At 33.6% G+C, this 22,678-nt stretch overlaps 1 protein-coding gene and 1 long non-coding RNA gene across 3 annotated transcripts; both read right to left on the bottom strand.

Annotated features, from left to right (window-relative positions):
- Nucleotides 1-506: 506 nt before the first annotated feature.
- LOC108459765 (flavonol synthase/flavanone 3-hydroxylase-like) lies at nt 507-2,093 on the bottom strand. Of its 2 annotated transcripts, none has more exons than XM_017759170.2 (3): nt 1,551-2,093; nt 1,122-1,449; nt 507-918 (listed from the first exon to the last, which is right to left on the bottom strand). In XM_017759170.2, exons 1-3 carry the CDS (start codon nt 2,015-2,017, stop codon nt 706-708), a joined length of 1,008 nt encoding a protein of 335 aa, XP_017614659.1. In that variant the 5' UTR covers nt 2,018-2,093; the 3' UTR covers nt 507-705. The 2 variants fall into 2 exon arrangements, with proteins under 2 accessions (XP_017614659.1, XP_052883193.1); XM_053027233.1 differs by having other exon boundaries at nt 507-974; nt 1,551-2,090.
- A 2,072-nt stretch (nt 2,094-4,165) lies between these two features.
- Nucleotides 4,166-6,660, bottom strand: LOC128291445 (uncharacterized). The gene is made up of 3 exons (XR_008281233.1): nt 6,587-6,660; nt 6,034-6,117; nt 4,166-4,413 (listed from the first exon to the last, which is right to left on the bottom strand). It is a non-coding gene; the product is annotated as an uncharacterized LOC128291445 (long non-coding RNA).
- Nucleotides 6,661-22,678: the final 16,018 nt, after the last annotated feature.

The following is a 22,678-nucleotide window of genomic DNA, read 5'->3' as shown; positions in this document are numbered from 1 at the left end:
ATTTTAGTAATTTTTTTACCCTGAACCTCTAACCCTAACCCTCAAACCCAAAATCTTAAACCCTAAATCTCAAAACCAAAACCCTAACCTTAAACATCGATTTCAAACACCAAACCTTAAACCCTAAATATGAATCTCGAACTTTAAACCCTAAACCTCAAGCTCAAATCCCAAACTTGAAGCTAAATCTTGAACTTGAACCTCAAACCTTGAGGATTAGTGGTTCGGGTTCGAGGCTTAGGGTTCAGTGTTCTGGGATCGGGGTTCAAGATTTAGGGTAAAAAAATTACTAAAATTATGTACCAATGAAATGGAAAAATTAATTGAAATGTCATTAAATAATTGAAAAGTGACTATGAATAATGTGGTGGGAATGGTCCATGAAATAATTTCTAATTAAAAATATTTAAGATATTTTAAAATAGAGTTACTCACTTTTTACCAAACATATTACAAATTAGAGTTGTCTATCATTATCAAAACAAAACTCTTTTTACTAAGGAGAATTCTTTTTATTAAATTAGAAACTTTTATTATATAAGAAAATACCGAAATTTTTGGGGAAACACAATTTTCTATTTTGGGCCAAATACAACACAGTTGTTTTTTTGATACAACCAACACACAGTTATTATTGGATAATACATAAAAAGAAAAATAATAGGGCATGCAATTCATTTATTATAAGTATATTTATGGGTTCATTTACTGGGGTAATTTGTTAAGTTTACAATAACTATAGTCCTTGAATTTCTTGGGCTTATATTTAGGAGGATTTTGAGGATCAACAAGCTGAGGAAGTGGCCCAACCACAAATTCCCCTGGAGGCTCCAAGAATACAGGCCATGACATCCTTGTTTTCTTCTTATCTACCGTCGTCCGATGCAAGACTGCCTTGTACTTTCCATTGCTTAGTATCTACATTTGTTATACAATTACTTTTAAATCCTATAAAAATTTCCTCACATCTAAAACTGCATTTCAAATAAAAAAGCTACATTAAATATCTAAAAGTATAATGGAGTAATTTAAAATTTTTTTTATAAGTTAATGTATACACGTTGAAGTATGTTTAAACTGAAAGAATAATAAAAAGCATTGAATGAGGAAAATGAAGAAACCTCAATTTGGTCGCCAATGTGAACAATGAGGGCGCCAGGGATGTACTTGGCGTCAATCCAATGGTTATCCTTGAATACCTGCAATCCAGGGACCTCGTTGGGCACCAACACAGTCATGGCAGAAAGATCAGTGTGGGAAGCAACCCCAAGTGTAAGATCAGGACGTGGACATGGCGGATAATAGTTTATCTTCATCAGATACTCAATCTTCTCTCCTCCTGCTCCTTCTTTCAGGACATCTGCTTCAAGCCCAAGCCCCATTGATAGCCATTTAAACAGTTTATCCACCACCTTTCTCACCTCTTGCGCATACTCTTCGTTCACCGCTCTACCACCAAACCAATAATTGTTTTTTTAATATATAATCTTATTAAAAATTAAAGCACAAGAAAAATGATTATATCATGCATAAACTATGGATTTAATCACCTGTAAGAAGGAGGATTTTTGGGCCAGAACTGGTGGTTAATACATGAAGCAGGCCATATCCTGTGGAAAAGGTGATCAGACCAGTTCTTCTTACCATTAACATCTTCCCCAACCTTGCTTCCATACCCTTCAATGGTGTGTGCACTAGGAGGCTTAGCATACACCTCTTTCTCTTCTGGTGGTAGATTGAAGAACTGCTTTCCAACTAGTTGCAGTGTTTGGATTAGATCAAGGGGTATCCCATGGTTCACAACCTGGAATATCCCCCAATCTCTGCTAGCTTTGGCAATCAAACGGATGATATTATCCTGATCAGGGTCGCTGAAATCGATTACAGGGATATCAGGGATGGGACCATGAAATGTTGTGATTGCAGGTTGTTCATCCTCGGGTCGAATAAACTCTGTTGGGATATTGTCTTCAGTTAGAGATGATGAAACAATGGCTTGGACTCGCTCCACCTCCATCCGACTCCTCTTTTTATCCCTTTAGAAAACTGCTTCACCTAGCCTTTACATGTTCCCTTATTTATAGCAAATGTCCTAGTAACATAAAAATAAATAAATAAATGACGTTAGTTTCCCTTTAGAGTTCCAACTAATAGAATTAGTAGTAATCATTCGATTGAATCGAATCAAATCGAGTAAAAAAACTTTTAATTTTAATAAATCACCCAAGATAATATAGTGAATCTTTATTCTATTTTAAAATTTAATGCAATAAAAAGTACTCCAATTATCTTTGTAATATATAAATGTAGAGATTATCTTATTTTTGTCATGGCATTTGAGTAAAGTTTTTGAAAAAAAAATTCTTTCATCATTTTAAGGAAACTAGAAATAACTTTCCAATTAGTGAACAAAAAGCCATTTGTATTTTTGAGTTAGTTTATTGTGATTTATGGGGGTTTTATGACACTCCTTCATCTTGTGGATCTCTTATTTTTTTGATAATTTCTCTCGGGTTGTGTATATCTATTGGCTAATAAAAATGAGGTTTTCAAAGTTTTCATGTCGTTCATTGCTATGGTTGGTCGTCAATTTTCTCAACAAATAAAGTGTGTTAGAAGTGATAATGGGACGAAATTTAATTGTGTCAATGATTATTTTCTTGCAAATGACATTGTTTTTCAAACATATTGTATTGGTACTCCTCAACAAAATGGAAGAGTGGAGAGGAAACATCAATATATTTTAAATATAGCCCGTGCTTTGCGTTTTCAAAGGAAATCTGCCTATATCTTTTTAAAGGGAGTGTGTGTTGGCTACTTCTCATCTCATAAATTAAACTCCTTCACCTCTTCTTCCAATAAAACACCCTATGAAATGTTGTTTGGTAGCCCTCCTTTGTTTGATGATCTTTGTGTGTTTAGTTGCTTATGTTTTGCTCATAATCAACATTCTAAGGGTGATAAGTTTGCTAGTCGAAGTCGAAAGTGTGTTTTTTTTGGGTACCCTTTTTGCAAAAAGGGTTGGTATTTATATGATCTAAATTCTAAGAAATTATTTATGTCCCGTGATGTGAATTTTTTGAGGATATTTTTTCATATTTGGATGGAAATGTCGCAACCATTGAGCTTGACAATGTTGCTTTTCCATATGAGAGTGCAAACGTAATTTTTTATACATATTTTAGTGAATCAGAGGTGTTACAACCTGCTACAGTTCCTCCGTTTGCTACTCTGCAGCCTGTGAGTTTGTCACGTATGAGTTCTTTCTCCAATGACATGATGGTATAAGGGGCTTTGGGTAATGATGCGTTTGAATTGGGATGAGGGTATAAGGAGAAATTTCCTTCTATGAAGCTTCGGGATTTTTTCACTCATACTATCATAAAGAAAAGTTCATCTCCCACCTCACCTATTTCAGAGCCTACCTTAGGTACTCCATTTCCTATGGCGCATTATGTTAATTGTAACAAATTTACTGTGAAACACCAAAATTTTCTTGTAGCTATTACTGCAGGGGTCGGGTCACAGTCTTTTAAAGAGGCTATGAAGGATGCAGGATGACTTGATGCTATGTAAAAGGAGATTTGTGCTTAGAAGGATAATGACACTTGGTCTATGGAAACACTTCCTTCTAGAAAGAAAGCGCTGGGTAGTAAGTGGGTGTACAAGATTAAATGTAACACCCCTCGCCCACATCCGATGTCGGGACGGGGTTCGAGGTGCTACCTGACTTTTACTAACACTTCCATACTAAACAGGGCTATGAAATCTCAAATAATTAAAAACTTTTATTTTCACATACAATCTGTCCCATATACGGGCTTACGAGGCGCAAAACATACATCCGGAGTGGTTCGGGACCCAACCGAGAACTCATGAAAAACTTAGAAAATCTCTTGCATCAAGGCTTCATACGCCCGTGTGGGTATAGAGCACACACCCATGTGCTAGGGACACGCCCGTGTCCCAAACCCGTGTACAAAAACCTGGACAAATACAAGGCTATTTTCCAAGCCATTTTGTCACACTCACAATAGATACACGCATACTTATACAATAACATACAACATGGCAAAATTAGGTACTTAAACATTCCTAACATGTCATGATTATGGCAATTTCACATGCAATAGATATCATAGATTTTACTCACATCTTTACCACATTCATACTATAATCATTATAAACTCATCACATAATACCATAGCACATGCATGCATAATTAAAATAGATTTACAACCCCATAATCAAAATAGGCCAACACATATGGTTAAATCCATATCACATACTCTAATATTTAAACTCCTATACATGCCATAGGCTCAAAGTACTTGAAATCACTACACCAATAGCGTTAGCTTGACAGTGTGATAATATCTCTGACGGCCTCCAACCCGAGCTAACCTGGAAACTCTAGAAAACATGGGAAAGAAGAGGGGGGTAAGCTTTCGCTTAGTAAGTTCATATGAAAAACACCCATTAACTTGTTTTATCAATGTTTACAACATATTCTCAAGTTCACTACAAGCTGTCTTTCTGAGCAACGGTCACTAAATTATTTATATCTGGAGCTACGAAAATCCGAATTAAGTTCCATTAATTTTCCCTGAAACTAGACTTATTTTCCTTTCTTCCATAAAATTTTCAGAATTTTTGGTTAAGCCAAATAGTACAATTTATTCCTCAAAGTTACCCCTTATTCACTGTCTGACAGTTCCGACCCTTCTGTACTAAAGTTCAATTATCTCATAGTACAAGACTCGAATAATGTAATGTTCTCGTCTATTTCTCTTGAAACTAGACTCATATGTCTACTTACTAATATTTTTCTAGAATTTGTGTTTGGGCCAATTAGTACAGTTTATTAGTTAAAGTCTCCCCTATTTCAGGGTATGACCACTCTGACCCCTGTGCACTACAAACCGAATTTATCCCTGTACAAAATTCCAACGACCATGGCGTTTATTTCCCATAAAAATAGACTCAATAAGGAATCCATGCATGTAAGGTATGACTCTTAATAATTTTTGTACAATTTTTGGTGAATTTCTAAAGTCAGAACAGGGAATCTCGAATTCATTCAGACCCTGTTTCACAAGAATTCAAATATCACACAATATGGAATTCTTTTTCTTCCCCTGTTTCTTTCATGTGAAAATAGACTCATTAAGCTTTAATCCCATATTTTATTCTGCCTCTAACTCATTTTACACTATTTTTAGTGTATTTTCAAAGTTACACTACTGCAGTAACTCAAATCTGTCAAGGCTAAATTACTCATTCATGATCATTGTTCACAAAATTAATACAACATCGTTTGTATAATCATCACCGAGACATTCAAATCACATTTTCATTTATCATCTTACCATATTGTTGTTATGTCGAGTTTTCAACCCGAGGGTTAAGTACATACCTGTTCAAAGTATCCATTTCACAACATTTACTAATACGTCCCTTTCATCTCGAGTATTCCTCCATTTGAGTAGAATTTTACCTGTTGAACACATCGGAATATAATTCGGATACATGGAAAGTTTGCGCATAAGTGCCACATATGTAGCCAAGCTACCATGTAACCCGCCCATAAGTGAACTCAGACTCAACTCAATGAGCTCGGGTGTTCGCATCCATAAGTGAACTCGGACTCAACTCAACGAGCTCGGATGCCTAGTTACATCTCACGAACTCGGACTCAACTCAACGAGTTCGAACATTCGCATCCATAAGTGAACTCGGACTCAACTCAACGAGTTTGGATGCTCAACCATCCTAGTGACATGTCACTTGTATCCTAATCTATTCCTAAGGTTCAAACGGGATTTTCCTCGAACACATCTCCTTGCCATCTTCCGTAAAATCTCGAAACCAATACTCAGTAGCACTTTATATTTAATGATAATACACATAACTTGCATTTTATTCAAAATAACCACAAAGCATATATTTCATGATAGAAATCAGCATATCATATATTTAACATCAATAACTTAAAAATAACAATTATGCTACATTATTTACACATGAACTTACCTCGATACCACAAAGGTGAAAAGGACATACTCGTCCATAAATCAATTTCTTTCCGTTCTAGGTCCAAGTCTCAATTTTCATCATCTATAACATCACAGTTAGCCTACCAATCAGTCACAATATTCATATGGGTCTAAAAATCATATTTTTACAAATTTTCATTTTGACCCCTAAACTTTTGCATATTTACACTTTTTCCCCAATTCTCGTAAATTAATTTTTATCACATTTCTTTACTCCTTGAGTCTAGATGAACCATTTTCATAACTATAGCAACTCATAATTTCAACTATTTTACACATTTACAACTCATTTTACAACTTAGCAATTTAGCCCTTTTTAAGGTATTTTCATGCAAATTCTTTCACAAAAGTTGTTTATTAGACAACTAGGACTCATAATCTTCCATAAAAACACAGCAAACAACACATTTACTCTCATGGTAAAACCCTAGACTCTTCATCATTTTGCAAAATAATCCTCTTATGAAAGCTTATGCTTTAGGGGTTCCAAAATACAAAAATCATCAAGCAAAGACATTAAAATCACTTACAAGCAAGGGAAATATGTTGCTGAAATTTTCCAGCTTCAAAACCCTTTCTTTGCTGCATATTTCGGTGAAGGGGAAGAGAAAAATGATAGCTTTTTTTTTTATTTGTTAATAATAAAACTATTTTGTCTAATTTTGACTTTTCAACTATTTTGTCTCCCATGGCCGGCCATCACACTTTAAATGGCCTAATTTCACTTTAAAGATCCCCAATTTAAGATACAAGGCAATTTAAAACCTTTAGGTATTAAAGCACAACTTTTACTTTTTACGCGATTTAGTCCTTTTTCGAAATTGGACTAGAAATCGCTAAAATTAATATACCAAAATTAACATGCACTTATAAAATCATATTATAACACATAAAATAATACTAAAATAATTTTCTCTGGCCTTGGAATAGTGGTCCCGAAACCACTGTTCCGACTAGGCCCAAAATCGGGCTGTTACATTAAATATAACTTTGATGAAAGTATTGAAAGACTTAAAACTCATATTTTTGTTTTTGGTAATCACTAGGTATAAGGTATTGATTATAATGAAACTTTCGCACCTGTGGCGAAAATTGAGACTGTTCAGGCTTGCTTAGCTATTGCAACTTCAAAAAATTGGGAGTTACATTTGATAGATGTCCAAAATGCCTTCCTGCATAGTTATTATCCTAATGAAGAGGTTTACATGAAGCTTTCTCCAGGTTTTTCTCCAAATAAGCTTGGAATGGTTTGTCATTTGTGCAAGCCTTTGTATGGATTGAAACAGGCCCTTCGATGTTGGTTTGAGAAACTTATTACTGCACTGAAAGGGTATGGATTTCTTCAATCATATTCTAATTATTCTATCTTTATATACACTAAGGGATCTGTATGCATTAATGTGGTGGTTTAAGTTAATGATTTGCTTATTTCTGAGAACGATTCCGTTGCTTTGAAAATTTTTAAAAGGTATCTTAGTTCTTACTTCCATATGAAGGATCTTAGTATTTTGAAATATTTTTGGGGGATAGAGGTAGCTTGTAGCTCTTTGGGGTTATTTCTTTGTCAAAGGAAATATGCACTTGATATCATTTCGAAGACGGGTCTTTGGGGAGCAAAGCCCGTAGGATCGCCAATAGAGTAAAATCATAAATTAGCACATGTTATAGGGATAGTTTTGTCTGATCTTGAGTCGTACAGACGGTTAATGGGTCATTTGATTTGTTTAGTAGTGACCAGACTTGATTTGGCATGCTCGGTTCATGTTTTATCCCAGTTTATGCATGAGCCGAGGCAAGAGCATTGGGACGCGGCTTTGTATGTTGTCTATACTTGAAAGGCTTTCCTGGCCAAGAGATTCTTTTGATATCTGATAGTGATTTGTCCTTAAAAGGATGGTGTGATTCGGATTAGGCTGCTTGTCCATTAACTTAGCATTTTCTTACTGGCTGGCTTGTCTTTCTAGGACAATCTCTTATTTCCTAGAAAACTAAGAAATAACATACTATTTCTCGTTCTTTTGTTGAGGTTGAATATAGGTCAATGACTTTTGTCATTTGTGACCTGAAGTGGCTGAAGGCCTTGTTATTGAGTTTAGGTGTTCATCATCCTAAAGCAATTCCTTTATTTTGTGATAATCAATTTGTGCTACATATTGCACAAAATCTCGTATTTTACGGGCGTGCTAAACATATTGAAGTGGATTGTCATTGTGTTAAGGATGTAATCTAGGATAGGTTGATTGCACCTTCTTATGTTCCGACCTTCGTTTAGTTGGCTAACATTTTTACAATGGCGCTTAGTAAACCGCAATTTGAATATCTTCTTAGCAAGTTGGACATTTATGATCTGCATGCTCCAACTTGAGGGGGGTTTTAGGATATTATTATGGGATATTATCTTTTAGCAATTTAATTCCTAATAGGATATTATTATGAGATATTATCTCTTAGTAATTTAATTTCTACGTAACTACTACTGTATAGATATATATACCCTCGAGGTTTATCAATAAAATTCAAGAGACTGCCCTATTTTTGTCAATAAAAGACTCTATAGTTAAATTGATTAAACCTATTTTGCTAAAGAGATTATTGATAAATCTTTGCATAGGATAATTTTGATTCTTTTTATTTGTTGTTCATTTTACATTTAAAAAATAATGTATTCATTTTATATTATTAAATGTTTTGTAACCATACTTCGTATTAGACATGATAGTGGGTTGGGTTATCCATTCAGGCTCAAAGGCCCGTTTGAAAAGTGAGAAAGTTTAGGTAAAAATATAGGCCCGAAAAATGAGCTTGGACAAAAAGTAAGGCCTATTTTCTAAATAGGTTGGGCCTTGGGTAAGTTTTTTGACCAAGCCTGAATTTGCCAAAAAAATTTCACTGTTGTTTGGCTGCCGGTTTGCTATTATATTGCTACTATTTTGTTGTTGTTATTGTTTGGATATTATATAACTATTGTTTTATTTTTTTTTTACTATTTTAGAGGCATTTACTTACTAAGTTGCAACTATCTTAGTATTATTTAAGTATAAAGACTTTTTGAATGTATTTTCAATTTGTTGAGAAATATTTATTTTTATGCTTTAAGTGCATTTGATGTATTATATTTTTAAATTTTTTATATAAAAAAAATTAATACGGAATGTCAAGCTGGGTTCAGGTTAAGCATTTTTTATTTGGATCGAGCTTGAGTAAAATTTTATAACTATTTTTCAGACCAAACCTGAACCTACAAAACGGATCTAAAATTTTACATTAACTCGATCTAAATTCAACCCGACCCATGATCAACTCTATCCATATTCATATATTTTAACATCTAATATTTCAAATCAATTTCCTTTTGCATTCATTGTACGAAAATGTTGTAGTTATTCAAATACGCCTAAAAAAAATGACCATCCATGTGTGGCAGGAGCAATCCACCATGGTTGTCCTCTATGTTTTGAGGTAATTTCAATGCAACATTCTTCTAAAAAAATGACCATCCACGTGTGGTAGGAACAATCCACCATGGTTGTCCTCTATGTTTTGAGGTAATTTCAATGCACCATTCTTCTAAAAAAATGACCATCCACGTGTGGTAGGAGCAATCCACCATGGTTGTCCTCTATGTTTTGAGGTAATTTCAATGCACCATTCTTCTAAAAAAATGACCATCCATGTGTGGTAGGAACAATCCACCATGGTTGCCCTCTATGTTTTGAGGTAATTTCAATGCAACATTCTTCTATTTTCTCATCAAATAAATTCAATATACCTAACTAAAAACAACTACTGATTTGCAAATATCTTTGGTTTGATCTTAATCAAAATAATTTTTCCCCTATCCTATTGAGTAGAAATCCCCTGCCCCTAGTTTCCTGTCCCAATCCGTGTCTCAAAATTAGTCACGTCTTCCTTTTTCTTTTTGCAAATTATTTTTTTTTAATTTTAATTGAAGTTATAATTAATTTTACAATTTGTAGATGAAATAAAAAATAAAATAATAACAAAAATAAAATATTTTAAATTTATTATCGCGATCCTTTTAATTTATAAGACTGAAAATAATAAACAATTACAATATTTTCTCATGTTAGTCTAATAGGTAAATTTTGACGTGTTGAATATTGAATTAAATCTATAACATTAAATCAAACAAATAAATTTTATATTTGTATATAAATATATGTATATTATGATTGAGATACCATATATAATTTTTTTATATACTATGAACATGGGTTTTAAGATTTTTAGGTATAATGACTTAAAAAGAGAATTAAATGCACAAAATATAACTTAAAAAGAGAATGAAGAACAAAATAAATAGTAAATTATTGGTAGGTGGATGGGTGGGAACAGAAATAAATTTTTATGATGACTTAAGTAGAAAGAATTGAAGTTTATGGAGAGTTATGAAGGAAATGGGTAGTGATTGAGAAGATGAGTTAAGGGGGATTTTTTTTGGTGGAGGAATGGGGCTTTTTGTCTACATAACAAAGAGAGAAAACTATGGTAGATTGATTAACATTGCTTATGGTAGGCTTATTTTGATGGAGATGGAATGGTGATTATTGATAAAACAAAACATTTTGTCTTTGGGTCTTCTAGATATTATACCATGGAGCAGTCATCTCTAAGGTCTGTTTGTTTTCTCCTCTTAGCCCTTAGGTCACATCCCTCGTCTACATAACTTCAACTCCATTTCTCCTAAGTATGGATGGATGCTTTTTTTGTTTCGATGTCTCATCAATTTCATTTACGTGGTTTTGGGCTTGGGGAGGCATAAAGTTGCTTTAAACTCGCCTACAAGACTTTGGAGCTATCACAAAAAGTAGGTGGCTATATATTTACCATCTTCATTAAATACATTAAACCTCAAAGATGCGACACTCAACCACATTTGCATCCATGGAAATTTCATGACCAAGACTTAAAACTATAACTCATAATGAAATCAACTTTATGTAGAATTTTTAATTTAAGAAAAATGTGGAGCTTTTTTAAGATATATTTGTTGCGATATTCTGGTAGTATAATTTTTTTATTCCACAAATAATCTTAAAAAATTGACATGTATCAATCACGGAGTTAAATGAGATGGTAAGAGTTTTTCTTATCTTAATCAGTGGTCGAGGGTTCAATCCTCACTTTGGGTATGGAGTAGCTTCAAAACTCATGGCCAGCATCTATCCCTTTAATGGGCCTACAAAATGCGAATGATTAGTTACTAGGCTCACTTTAAGTATTATATCTCATAATTAATTATATTAATTTAAATATGTTTAAACTAACCTAAAAAACTATAAATAAAATTTTAAGTTGTTAAAAATTAAGAAAGACCTTAAAATTTAATTTTCTTTGTTAATATATATGATTAGTGAAAAAGTCAATCAATGTCATAGAAAATATAATTACACAATATTTACTTTGTTAATATATATATTGTTTCAAATTTATGTGTCAGTAACATGAAATTAGTTATACTATAATAAGATTTTAATTTGGCATGTTTAATTTTTTTTTTAATTTAACTTGAACAATTCACTAAATTTGATTCAACTCGATTTGAAAAAAAATTCAAATCAAATTAGGATGATAAAATAGAACTCATCAACTCGAAATTTTTTCACTCGATTTAATCAAATGCTTACTCCTACTCAAACATCTTCTTTTTTTAAAACAATTTATCATGCTTTTATCTTTCTCTAGACAACTTAAATCCAAAAAGGTAATGTTTTTTAAAGGTGTTTTCAAAAGTTTAAATTATGTTTATTTCTTTTTTTTTTCTTAGATTTGTAAGCATAATATATATATATATATATTTATTTTATTCAAACTATTCTATTTAAAAGTAACAGAACAATAGTTCTAGTTAAACAATACAATTGTCACAAAAGCTATTATAACATGAAAACCAAGCCTTTCAATTATTAATCTAACATTCACCACCACGCCTTGAACATAACCTTGCTATTAATACTTGTTGTCACTAATGTTACTATCATTTCATTGCCATAATGCTCTGCTTTTGAAAATGCTATCTCACGAACACAGGCTAGTCTCATTTCCATATCTGCGAATGTAGTTTGTTGTGACCAAGGTCTCCTGTCTTTGTTCAATAACTAGTTATACGCCACCAGTGACCGATTTTAACAATAATCAAATTAGATCCCCCTCCACCCCATCTCAATTATTACTTCCAACGCTGTAATTATTGCTCCTAATTCAGCTGAATTTGCATTAATGGCATCACATGTTCTCGAGAATAAAACTCTTACAATTTCTTCCTCGTCTCTAAGAAAACCTCCGCAGCTCGTAGCTTCCTCAGTTGCCATTCCGTGTAAGCATAATATATATTTCATTAGATTTGAAGTATTATATAATTTGCAAATATTGGGTGTTCTTAAATATAAAAAATCATTTTTTATTTTTTTTAATATTATTTCATGTAAGCCTAGTTTGGTAGGAGGATTATGAAATTAGATGAATCACCAAAATTATTTACTAATTTTTTTAAACCGAAACTTTTCTTCTTTTTCTTTTTTTTTTTTTATTTACAAATACTTCAAATTTGTGCTTCCATGTATGTAGAGCGCTAAAAAAAATTGAAATGAGAAAATTTATTTTATAAAATGCTTCATATCTAGCTTCAAAATGAGAATTTTAATGGGAATTTTATAAATAAAAAATTAGGGTTTAGGGTTAGTTTTTATCGATATTCAAACCTATAGTGAAACATATTTAGTTAATATAAAATTATTCAAATATTTTTTAGGCTAAACTGCACCTATGGTTACTTTTGTTTATCTCAAGTTATATTTTAGTTATTTATGCTTGAAATGTTACATTTTAGTCACTTATGTTATCATCTTGTAACATTTTAATCACTGAGCCATTAATTGCCGTTAACGGTATAACAGTAAGCTGATGTGGTATGTTAAATCATCATTTCAAACAAAAATTGTAACGGTGAGCTAACGTGGCATGTTAAATCATCATTTCAAACAAAAATTTTAGGTTAAATTATACAATTGGTTCCCATATTTTTTTTCGTTTTGAGCAGTTTAAAATTTTCTTTTATGATATTTTAACTTTCCTTTTTTTTCCATTCTCTTTTTCTTCTCCCTTTGTTTTCCTACATTTTCTATTTCTTTTAACGTATCAGGAAGTCGAATTAGCAGTTAAGAAAGAAGTAGGAAGTCAAAAGCCATCATAGCCTATAACCAAAACCCATAAACCCATACCATCCACTAATTATCAAGAGAGAGAGAGAGAGAGAGAGAGAGAGAGAGAGAGAGAGAGAGAGCTGATCTAATGGTCGATGATGGAGATTCAATCTTGGGTAGTCCTAAAGTTGGGGATTTTTTGAGATGTTTTCTAAAGGAGGTCATGGTAGTAGTGAAGGTGTTAGTGGATGAAATGAAGATAACGGGTGGTGGTGGAGGGTTTTGATAGTTAGCAGATGGTATGGGTTTATGGGTTTTGGTTATAAGCAATGATAGCTTTCAACTTCTTGCTTATTTGTTCACTGCCAATTTGACTTCCTAAGACGTTAAAAGAAATGGAAAATGTAAGAAAATAAAGGGAAAAGCAGAAGAGAATGAAAAAAAAAGTTAAAATAACATAAAAAAATAAATTGCTCTAAACAAAAAAATGAGACCAATTGTATAATTTAACCTAAAATTTTTGTTTGAAATGATGATTTAGCATGTCACGTCAGCTTAGCGCTACACCATTAATGGAAATTAACGGCTCAGTGACGAAGATGTTACAACACGATAACGTAAGTGACTAAAACGTAATATTTCAAATATAAGTGATTAAAATATAATCTGAGGTAAACGAAAGTGACCATGGGTGTAGTTTACCCTATTTTTAATAATGTAATATATAAATGATTAGTGTGATAAATTTTATTTAATAAACAGTAAATTTTAATTAACTGATTTAAATTTAAAAAACTAAAAAGAAAACAATAAAATAAGACAAATTTTATTAATAATACTAATTATAAAAATAACATGAAAAGGACCAAAATTTTGGTAAACAAAATTACGTTTTAAGAATGATACAAAATAAGACTTAATTTGGCCGTATCAACTTTTAATTTCTTTGTACATAACTCACCTACAAAATTGGAAAAAATAGTATAATTAAAAAAGTTTGAATGAAAAAATCAATATAACATAATTAAAAAATAGTAATGACACACCTTGAACTAATTATAAGGAATGGGATTCTATTTTTGGTATGATATGTATTATCAAGTTGTTGTTGAAAGTATCCAATTGAGTTCACTCTTTTTAGTTTTTTTGAAACTAAGGCACCTTCCATTAAATTAGTATAATTAAAATAAGAGATTAATTTTAAAACTAGATGTCAACTTTGATTCGATATATAATTTGATACATGAACTTTGATTTGGTATAATTATTTACTGGAATTTTGATTGTGGTTCAAATGTATATAGTAAACTTTATGTAACACCCCTTACCCGGCCCAGACGTTATGGCCGGATCCGACATGCCACATCGAAGCATTCAAAACATTTCCGATCCAGAAAGAAAACTTATCGAGTGTTTTAAAAGATGATTTCATTATAGGTTAAAATGAATGGAAGTCATGCACCGTAGGAAATCGGAAAGAGGAGGTGAGTCCATCGGATTGCTTAAGTACCAAACTCCTTCAGATCCAATCCTAGACATGCAAACCGCCATTGCCATACCTTAACGTCATGTATATTTCTAGGAAACCGATTTGATTAAGTCCTTTTAGGAAAAGTGATTAATTTTGGAAAATATCTTCATTATGGAAGCTTTGCTTGTTTTCGTGTTATTTTGAAATCAATTACTATTTTGAAAACGCGCTTTAAAGCTATCCAATTTCAACAGATTAAATATAAATATTACCTATCTTAATAAAACATATAAAACCATCAAAAATAAATAAGCACCTTATTACATTTAAAAGCCCAAAACCTCAAACGTAATTAAAAAGGATGTCCAGTTCACGGAAGAAAATCAAACTTTCGAACGAGTGGCCACTCCGAATTCCCTCATAGCTCCAAGCCCACTATGGTTGGGGATTACCCGTGGATGAAAATAAAAGGGTGAGTTTGGGGAAACTCGTGTAAATTAACCCAACCATAGCCTATATCAACTCAAACCACAGAAATAGAATAAGTTGGCCTTAGCCCTGAACAGAATTCAGAACAATGCCCATAGGCCCATAACAAAATGTAATGATATTACATGTTTATGCGAAACCCAACCCAGATTCATCCATACCACCCCGTATCAAATTTTACACCATGTGGGAGACTACTCGACCCACCCAACCGCTACATACCACGTAAATCGCAGCGAGGCTGCCGGATATTGTGACGAAGTCACCAGATACAGATATTGTGGCAGAGCCACCAGAACAGATATATGTGGCAAAGCAACCAGATCAGATAATCACTAGAATAGATATATGTGGCAGAGCCACCAGATCAGATAATTGTGGCATAGCCACCGGGCGCTTCCTCCATAATATAACCCATGTCCCCATGCAATGATATATAATTATGGCATACATCATACGAATCGGATCGTCATGCTTTTCACCAAAATTAACCCTAGGGGTATAACGGTAATTTTGCACCTAGGGGTATAATGCTTATTTTCCATACATAGGGGTATTATAGTAATTTAGCTACTTTTAGGGTTTTCATGCATATCCTAACTATTTACGTACTATCGTAACACTTATCGCAAGATACTTACGAATTGGGCCCGTTGGCCCATGAACCCGATCTTTGGCCCATTAAGCCCAAATTATCAAAATGTACTAATCGCTGCATCGCAGCTTTATTACTTTAGATTACCAAATATACAAACCCAACTATCTTATGAGAATTAAGACATCAAAATTCCCAAAATACCGATTGTTCTAGTATTTCGACTTTTCGCTTTTGCCAATCTAGTCTATGAGAGGTGTCGATTACACATGTTTGCGACGATATCTTGTGAGATCCACACACGAACCGCCTACAATTGGATTACTAACACGTTAATCTAACTATTCAAATACGAACTACATATTAACCCCTTACAATATTCGGCCAACCACACCTACAGATCAGAGTAGGCTTATAAGAAATCAATAAGCAACTCCTTAACAAATTTTTGTCAGTGTTTACCATATAATCATAATTTCACTGCAAGCTGTCTTCCTGAGCAACAGTCACTAAATTATTTATAACTGGAGCTACGAAACTCCAAATCAAGTGCCGTTAATTTTTCCTGAAAATAGACTCATATATCTTCTATCCATAAAATTTTCAGAATTTTTGGTATGGCCAATCAATACCAGATTTTTCTTAAAGTTTCCCATGTTTCACTGTTTGACTAATCTGACCACTCTTCATTACGAATAATTTCTCATTGTACAGAATTCAAAATATGTTCTCGTTTATTCCATTTGAAACTAGACTCATTAAGCTTTAATTACATAATTTATGCAGCTTCTAACTCATCTCCCACAATTTATGGTGATTTTCCAAAGTCACGCTATCTTCTTTGTCCCAAGCAGATTTATTACCAAATCACTCTATCATACCTAACTTGCATGCTTGTTATTTAAACATGTATATCACCAATCAATCATCACATATCTATGATTTTACTTAAGTATAATCTCCATTTCATCATTTTAAAGCACAACATGTTAGCCGATTTTTCCCCTTAGCATCTAAGGCACATGCATGCTCATTTGTTTGGCTCAACTTCACCTATCTTCCATTTTTCATCAAAAGAACATGAAACAACAACCATTTCCTTCATTTTAATTCATGACTAAATGCTCACAACACAACTAAAAACTAAAATATGCTTCAAGAGTTAAGGTAGAATCAAGAAGAACTCATGAACATCAAGATAGAAGCAAACTACCATGAACTTACCTTCAATTTTATTCCCAAGTGACCGAACATTCAAGAGCTTTCTCCTCTCCTTTCTCTTCTCTAACTTTCGCTATGATGAACAAAGATGGACAAAACTTTGTTCTTTTCACCCTTTTCTTTTAATAAAATTTCATATTTCATCCATTTAATTCTTTAATACAAAAGACATGAAATGCCCATCATGGAACATTTACCTAAACCATTATCATGGAATATTTACCTAACCCATTATCATGGAATATTTACCTAATCCATTATCATGGAATATTTACCTAACCCATTATCAATTTGTACCATGAATTATGGATATCAAGTGCTCATATTGTCTACAACAACATGATGGCTGGCCACTTCATGTAAAATGGGAGGTTTGTCATGCAAATCCTCCTATTTTTTTGGCCACTTCAATTTAGCTTATAGAATTTTCAAACATTTTCACATAGGTTCTATTTCATAATTTCACCCTCTTTTTCTTATGGAACAAAAATTAACTAAAATTGCCGGGTTCTATCTTAAGCTTGGGCCTTCTAAAGGCCCACTAACATAATTAAACCTATGCCAACATTCACAGAATTCCCGAAAATTGGGGCGTTACACTTTAATTCATCCAAGAGTAGATGGAAAAGCAGAGACATAAAGATGAGAGAAATGCACAGATTGAGAAGCTTATTGAGGAGTTGAGAGCAAATAGAGTTGCTTAAAGGTAGGATCCATTATAGAAAGAGAGAGAGAGAGAGGAAGAAATTGTCCATTCTACATGCAGGCAACAACATACAAGTCAAGGTAACGATGATTTTGATGATATGTTAGGGAACGATGATACAAATAGAGTTTCCTAATCGAGGGATGTTGCACCATGTGCGGCTTGTCTTTGAACGATCGGCCTAGGCAGACACTTGTTGGTCGGGAAAAAAGGGAGGCTGGGCATAGGGCCAACCATTCAAATTATCAGCCCAGCTCCAGCCACGACGTCGACAGCCTCATGGGGAGACACCAAGCTGGTTAGGTCCATTTGGGCAAAACGACGACGGTTCGAGGTGCCGGGGGAGTCGCGTTGGCGATGGCACCACCGGGCAGGGTGGCGATCTGGCGACTGGTGGATGGTTGGTAGCAATGGTTCTCCGGTGATAGAGTAGTTAAAAAAAATTAGACTCCTAGTGAGACTATATCTGGTAACTTGATTTCAAATTAATTTTTCCAAAGATAATATTGCTTTAATGAATTTAATATTAAATTTAATTTAATATTTATCTAGAAAATATTTTATTAGTTTAATATTAATATGATTAATTCTAATCCTAGTTGAACTCTCTCTAAACTCTCTTTATATAAAGAGAGCATGAGTCATTATTCTCATACACTTGAATTTAAGAAAAGTTGTAGAGAGAAAATTCTCTAAAGAAATTATTTCAAAAAAAATTTAGAGATATTCTTGCTATTTACAAATTAACCTCAAAAGTTTAAAGAAATTACGAAATTGCCTCACTGGTAATTTTGTGATTTTTTTTTTGATTTGAAGTGAGTCCACACTTGGTAGACGTGAGCTTGAGGATATCAAAGAAGACTACTTGGTCAAAGCGTTCATCCTAGACAAATCATTAAGATATGATTTTGATTAAGTGTTTATTACTTTAGATAAACAAACAAGTTCTTGTTTTTGAAAAAAAAATTAAAACTCAAATTTTCCCTTAAACCTATTTTCTGTTGCATTTTTCAAACACGATTTTCCAACAAGATTCTTGTACCTCTCCCTATAAATAGAGAGCACAAGTTGACCTAAAAGTACACTTTATACATTATTCATAAGTGGCAATTTGTTTCCTAAGAATAAATTCTATTTTTTGAGAATTACGATCTTTATCAATTTTTTTATAGAGAGAACTTACTTTCCATATTTATATATGTCAAATTAAGCTCTTAAGACCCTAAAAGAGCTTATTCTCAAGTATTTTACAACGCTTTTTATTACTTTTATTTAATTATTAAATTTCATGTTCAATGTTAGTGTTGATTGCATTTCTATATTTTTTTGGAATAAAATGACAAGTTTATGCCATTAGGGGTTTAACGTTTGAACTAAGCTTATTTCAGGAATGTGGTTAAGCTGAAAATGAGAAGAGGAGTCTGCTGAGGCCAACGTTGCGACATGAATGTCTTGGTGTTGGACTTCACCAAATTGCAATCTTGAGTAGTCTGTCTCAAAAGTCACAACACTAACCTATGTGGTTGCAACTCCAAGCTATTGAGGTCGTAACATCGAGCACAATTGCCAAAGTTAAGGATATCATGTCGCCTGAGGACAATGTCATGACACTAAAGCTTTCAAATACCCAAGGTGATACAACACTAGTGCCTAACAAGGGGAACATCTGAAGCGTAGTCTTCAATCCAATCAAGCTTAAGTCAAATGTTAAGTGAGGGCATAATTACCAAATGTAGATCAATTGTCTCAGACTATATAAGTTACTTTTAGATTCTTAATAGTATATTCCTTTAGGTTAAATTTTTAGAATTTCCTCTTTAAATTTTCTGCACTTTTACTTTTCTTAGCAAAAAGTAAAGGGACTTCCTTGTACCTTTTGCACTTGCTTCAATATTTTAATAGATTTTGTTTAGACATCATATGTTCTCTGATTAGTGGAAAATAAGATTAAAAGGGTTTGGGTGTTTTTTTAGGGCTAATTTACTAAAAAAGGGCCATTTTATAACATTATTTATCGAAATGGGCCGATATTTTAATTATTTACCGGAAAGGGTCATTTTCCCTAAAGCACGTCCACGTCAGCGTGAAGTCAGGGGACGAGTTAACAAAATGCGTCCCTGGGGGAGCGTTTTGCTCCCTTTTTAAGTGTTAAAGTTTTTTGATTGGTTTAGGGTTAGGGTTTAAGTTTAGGGTTTTAAGAGTTTAAGGTTTTAGTGTTTTTAGGAAAATTAATTAAATTAGGGTTTAGGGTTAATTAATTAAATTAACTATTAATTGTAAAAATCAATTAAATTAGGGTTTAGGGTTTTATGGTTTATTAATTAAATTAATTATTAATTTAAAAGAATCAATTAAATTAGGGTTTAGGGTTATTAAGGTTAATTAATTAAATTAACTATTAATTTTAAAAAATCAATATATAAATTTTTTTATTTTTTTGCTGCAATAGTATTAGAGAAAATAATTTTGAGAAGACGTTTCTGAATAAATAGTGTCAAAAACACTTCAAGCAGGATGCACTGTCAGCAAAATTACGAAAAAAAGCTCCCACATAGACTCTCTTTTATTACAGTAGTATCTGAAAAAATAATTTTAAGAAGACGTTTCTGAACAAATAGTGTCCAAAACGCTTCAAGTAGGATGCACTGTCAGCAAAATTACGGAAAAAAAGTTCTCACGTGGATGCTCTTTTGCTACAGTAGTTACTATTTGACCTTAGACTATATATGAGCCAAATTTCATTCTTAGGTTGCATAAGTTACAGCAAGAGAAATTGAGGCTAAAGTAAAATAGAAACTGAAGATAAGTGAACATATTAGTGTTGTTATGTACTATGATGGTGAGGTCCGTGACACTGAGAACGTCATTGTTTTTTAATCGGAGAACATAGCGCGACTGGTTTTTAAACAGAACATAGATTTGACAGAACTTGGTAAAAAAATTAGGCGTAAAATTTTCGGACCGACGCCAATGAAAGTTTTGTCTATTAAGTATCAATTTTGTGCTTCGGTTGATCCCGTAAGATATGACTCATTCGATATAAAAGGTCCTCGTAGCTTAGAGGCAATGGTGCAGACTCATCTTGCTAGTGGATCACCCTATTTTGAGTTATATGTACAATTTTCATCTCTAAATGATGCATTTGCGACTTCAACATCTACTGCTGTTTAAAAAGAATACACGACCCCTGCCCGACATTCCATTAGTGGGTAACAAAGCACAGAAACGTTTGTGTTTGGTAGCAGTATGGAATACACAACCCCTGCATGATACTCTATTAGTGGATGGGACATGTACCTCGGTGGGTCAATGTTTGATACTGGAAATACGTACTGGGGAATGACATCAACTTCTAGTGGTTGGTAATCCACATCGAATTGGGGATGTTATGAAATATCTAGAAAAAGGGATGATGTACTCCCTACGACATCCACCGGTGAGGAGACCTCGTTTGTTGCAGATGATGAGTTCGATATGGATCCACCTCGAGATCCCGGCCCCGATAGTGCAGAAGTTGTATTATTTTCAGAACTGGAGCCTGTTCCAACCATATCTGAAGATGTTGAATAGGGTTCAGATGAAGAAGAAGAAGATCCATAATTCAGGGCATACTTGCCTCCAGCCCACATGCATAATGTCGATCAATCTCAAGATGATGCGTTGGAGTTTCCAGAGCTACCACACAGAAGGCGTGACCGTACAAGTTCGTCATTGGATTCGGGTGAATTGGAAGTTGGTAGAGAGTTTTCCAATAAGGATAACTTTCTTGGTGCATTGAAACAACATAGCATCATAAATGAGGTTAACTACAACATGGTTAAATCCAAGTTCGATAAGTTTGAGGCCAAGTGTGCAGTGCAAGACAGTACATGTTCATGAAAAATCATGGCCTCGTTGAGAAAAATGACAGACTTGTGGGAGATAAAAAAGTACAAAGGTCCACATACATGTGTTAGCGGTACAATATCACTAGGTGTTTAGGGTTTTTGAATAATATTGTTATTACGTAATGTTGCATTATTTAACGTACTTCGTTGACAGGTGTTTCACAAGATCATTCCAAGATGGATTCAGATATGTTAGCTAGATGAATACTACCGACGATGAAGGCGGATCTGAAGACTTCAGTGTCGGTCTTAATTATCAATATTCGTAGTTGAACTACACACCCTCTTACCATAAAGTTTGGATAGCTAAGCAGAAGGTGTTGGAAAAGATGTATGGTAGGTGGGACGCTTTATATAATAAAGTGTGGCAGTGGTGTCAAGTGCTGGAGAGATATGTCCCATGTTGCATAACAGACCTTGAAATGGCACCTGCATACTACAACGACCGATTGCTCCGTGGATGCCAACTGTTCAAGCGTCTGTTCTGGAGTTTTAAGCAATACCGGTACGCATTTCTATACTGCAAGCCATTGACACAAATTGACGGTACCTTCATGTATAGTAGATATGCCTATCAGCTATTGCTAGCTGTGACACAGGATGGCAATAGGAAAATCTTTCCAATTACGTTTGCAATAACACCGGGGGAGTCAGCTGATGACTGAGATTTTTTTCTTTCTAGGTTAAGGAGGCATGTTTGCCCCCAACTTGATATATGCGTTTTATCAGATCGGGGCACTGAAATACTAACCGCAATTGAGTGACAAAAAAGCCAATGGCATCGCACACACCATCGATATTGCCTAAGGCACGTTACATCCAACTACTACGGGCAATATCTATTTACAACTGAACGACGACAAGTGACCAACATGGTTATTTAATCTCTATTAATATAATTTCGTTTGTAATATTCAATTTATTTTGAATGGAAGAGTGTTATGTAATTTTTGTTATCAACTTTCATTGGCAGGGTATGAAATAAATAAGGACCGTTTTCATGACATGTTGGCGGTTTTGCGTTCAATTAACGAAGAAGGCTCAGATTACCTTTGTAACATACCTTTTGAACAGTGGACACAAGTATATG

The sequence above is a fragment of the Gossypium arboreum genome, chromosome 4, assembly GCF_025698485.1.
Source record: "Gossypium arboreum isolate Shixiya-1 chromosome 4, ASM2569848v2, whole genome shotgun sequence".
Taxonomy (NCBI): Eukaryota; Viridiplantae; Streptophyta; class Magnoliopsida; order Malvales; family Malvaceae; genus Gossypium; species Gossypium arboreum.
The sequence above is the reverse complement of the archived record's forward strand: the minus strand, read 5'-3'. Positions and strand labels throughout refer to the sequence as shown.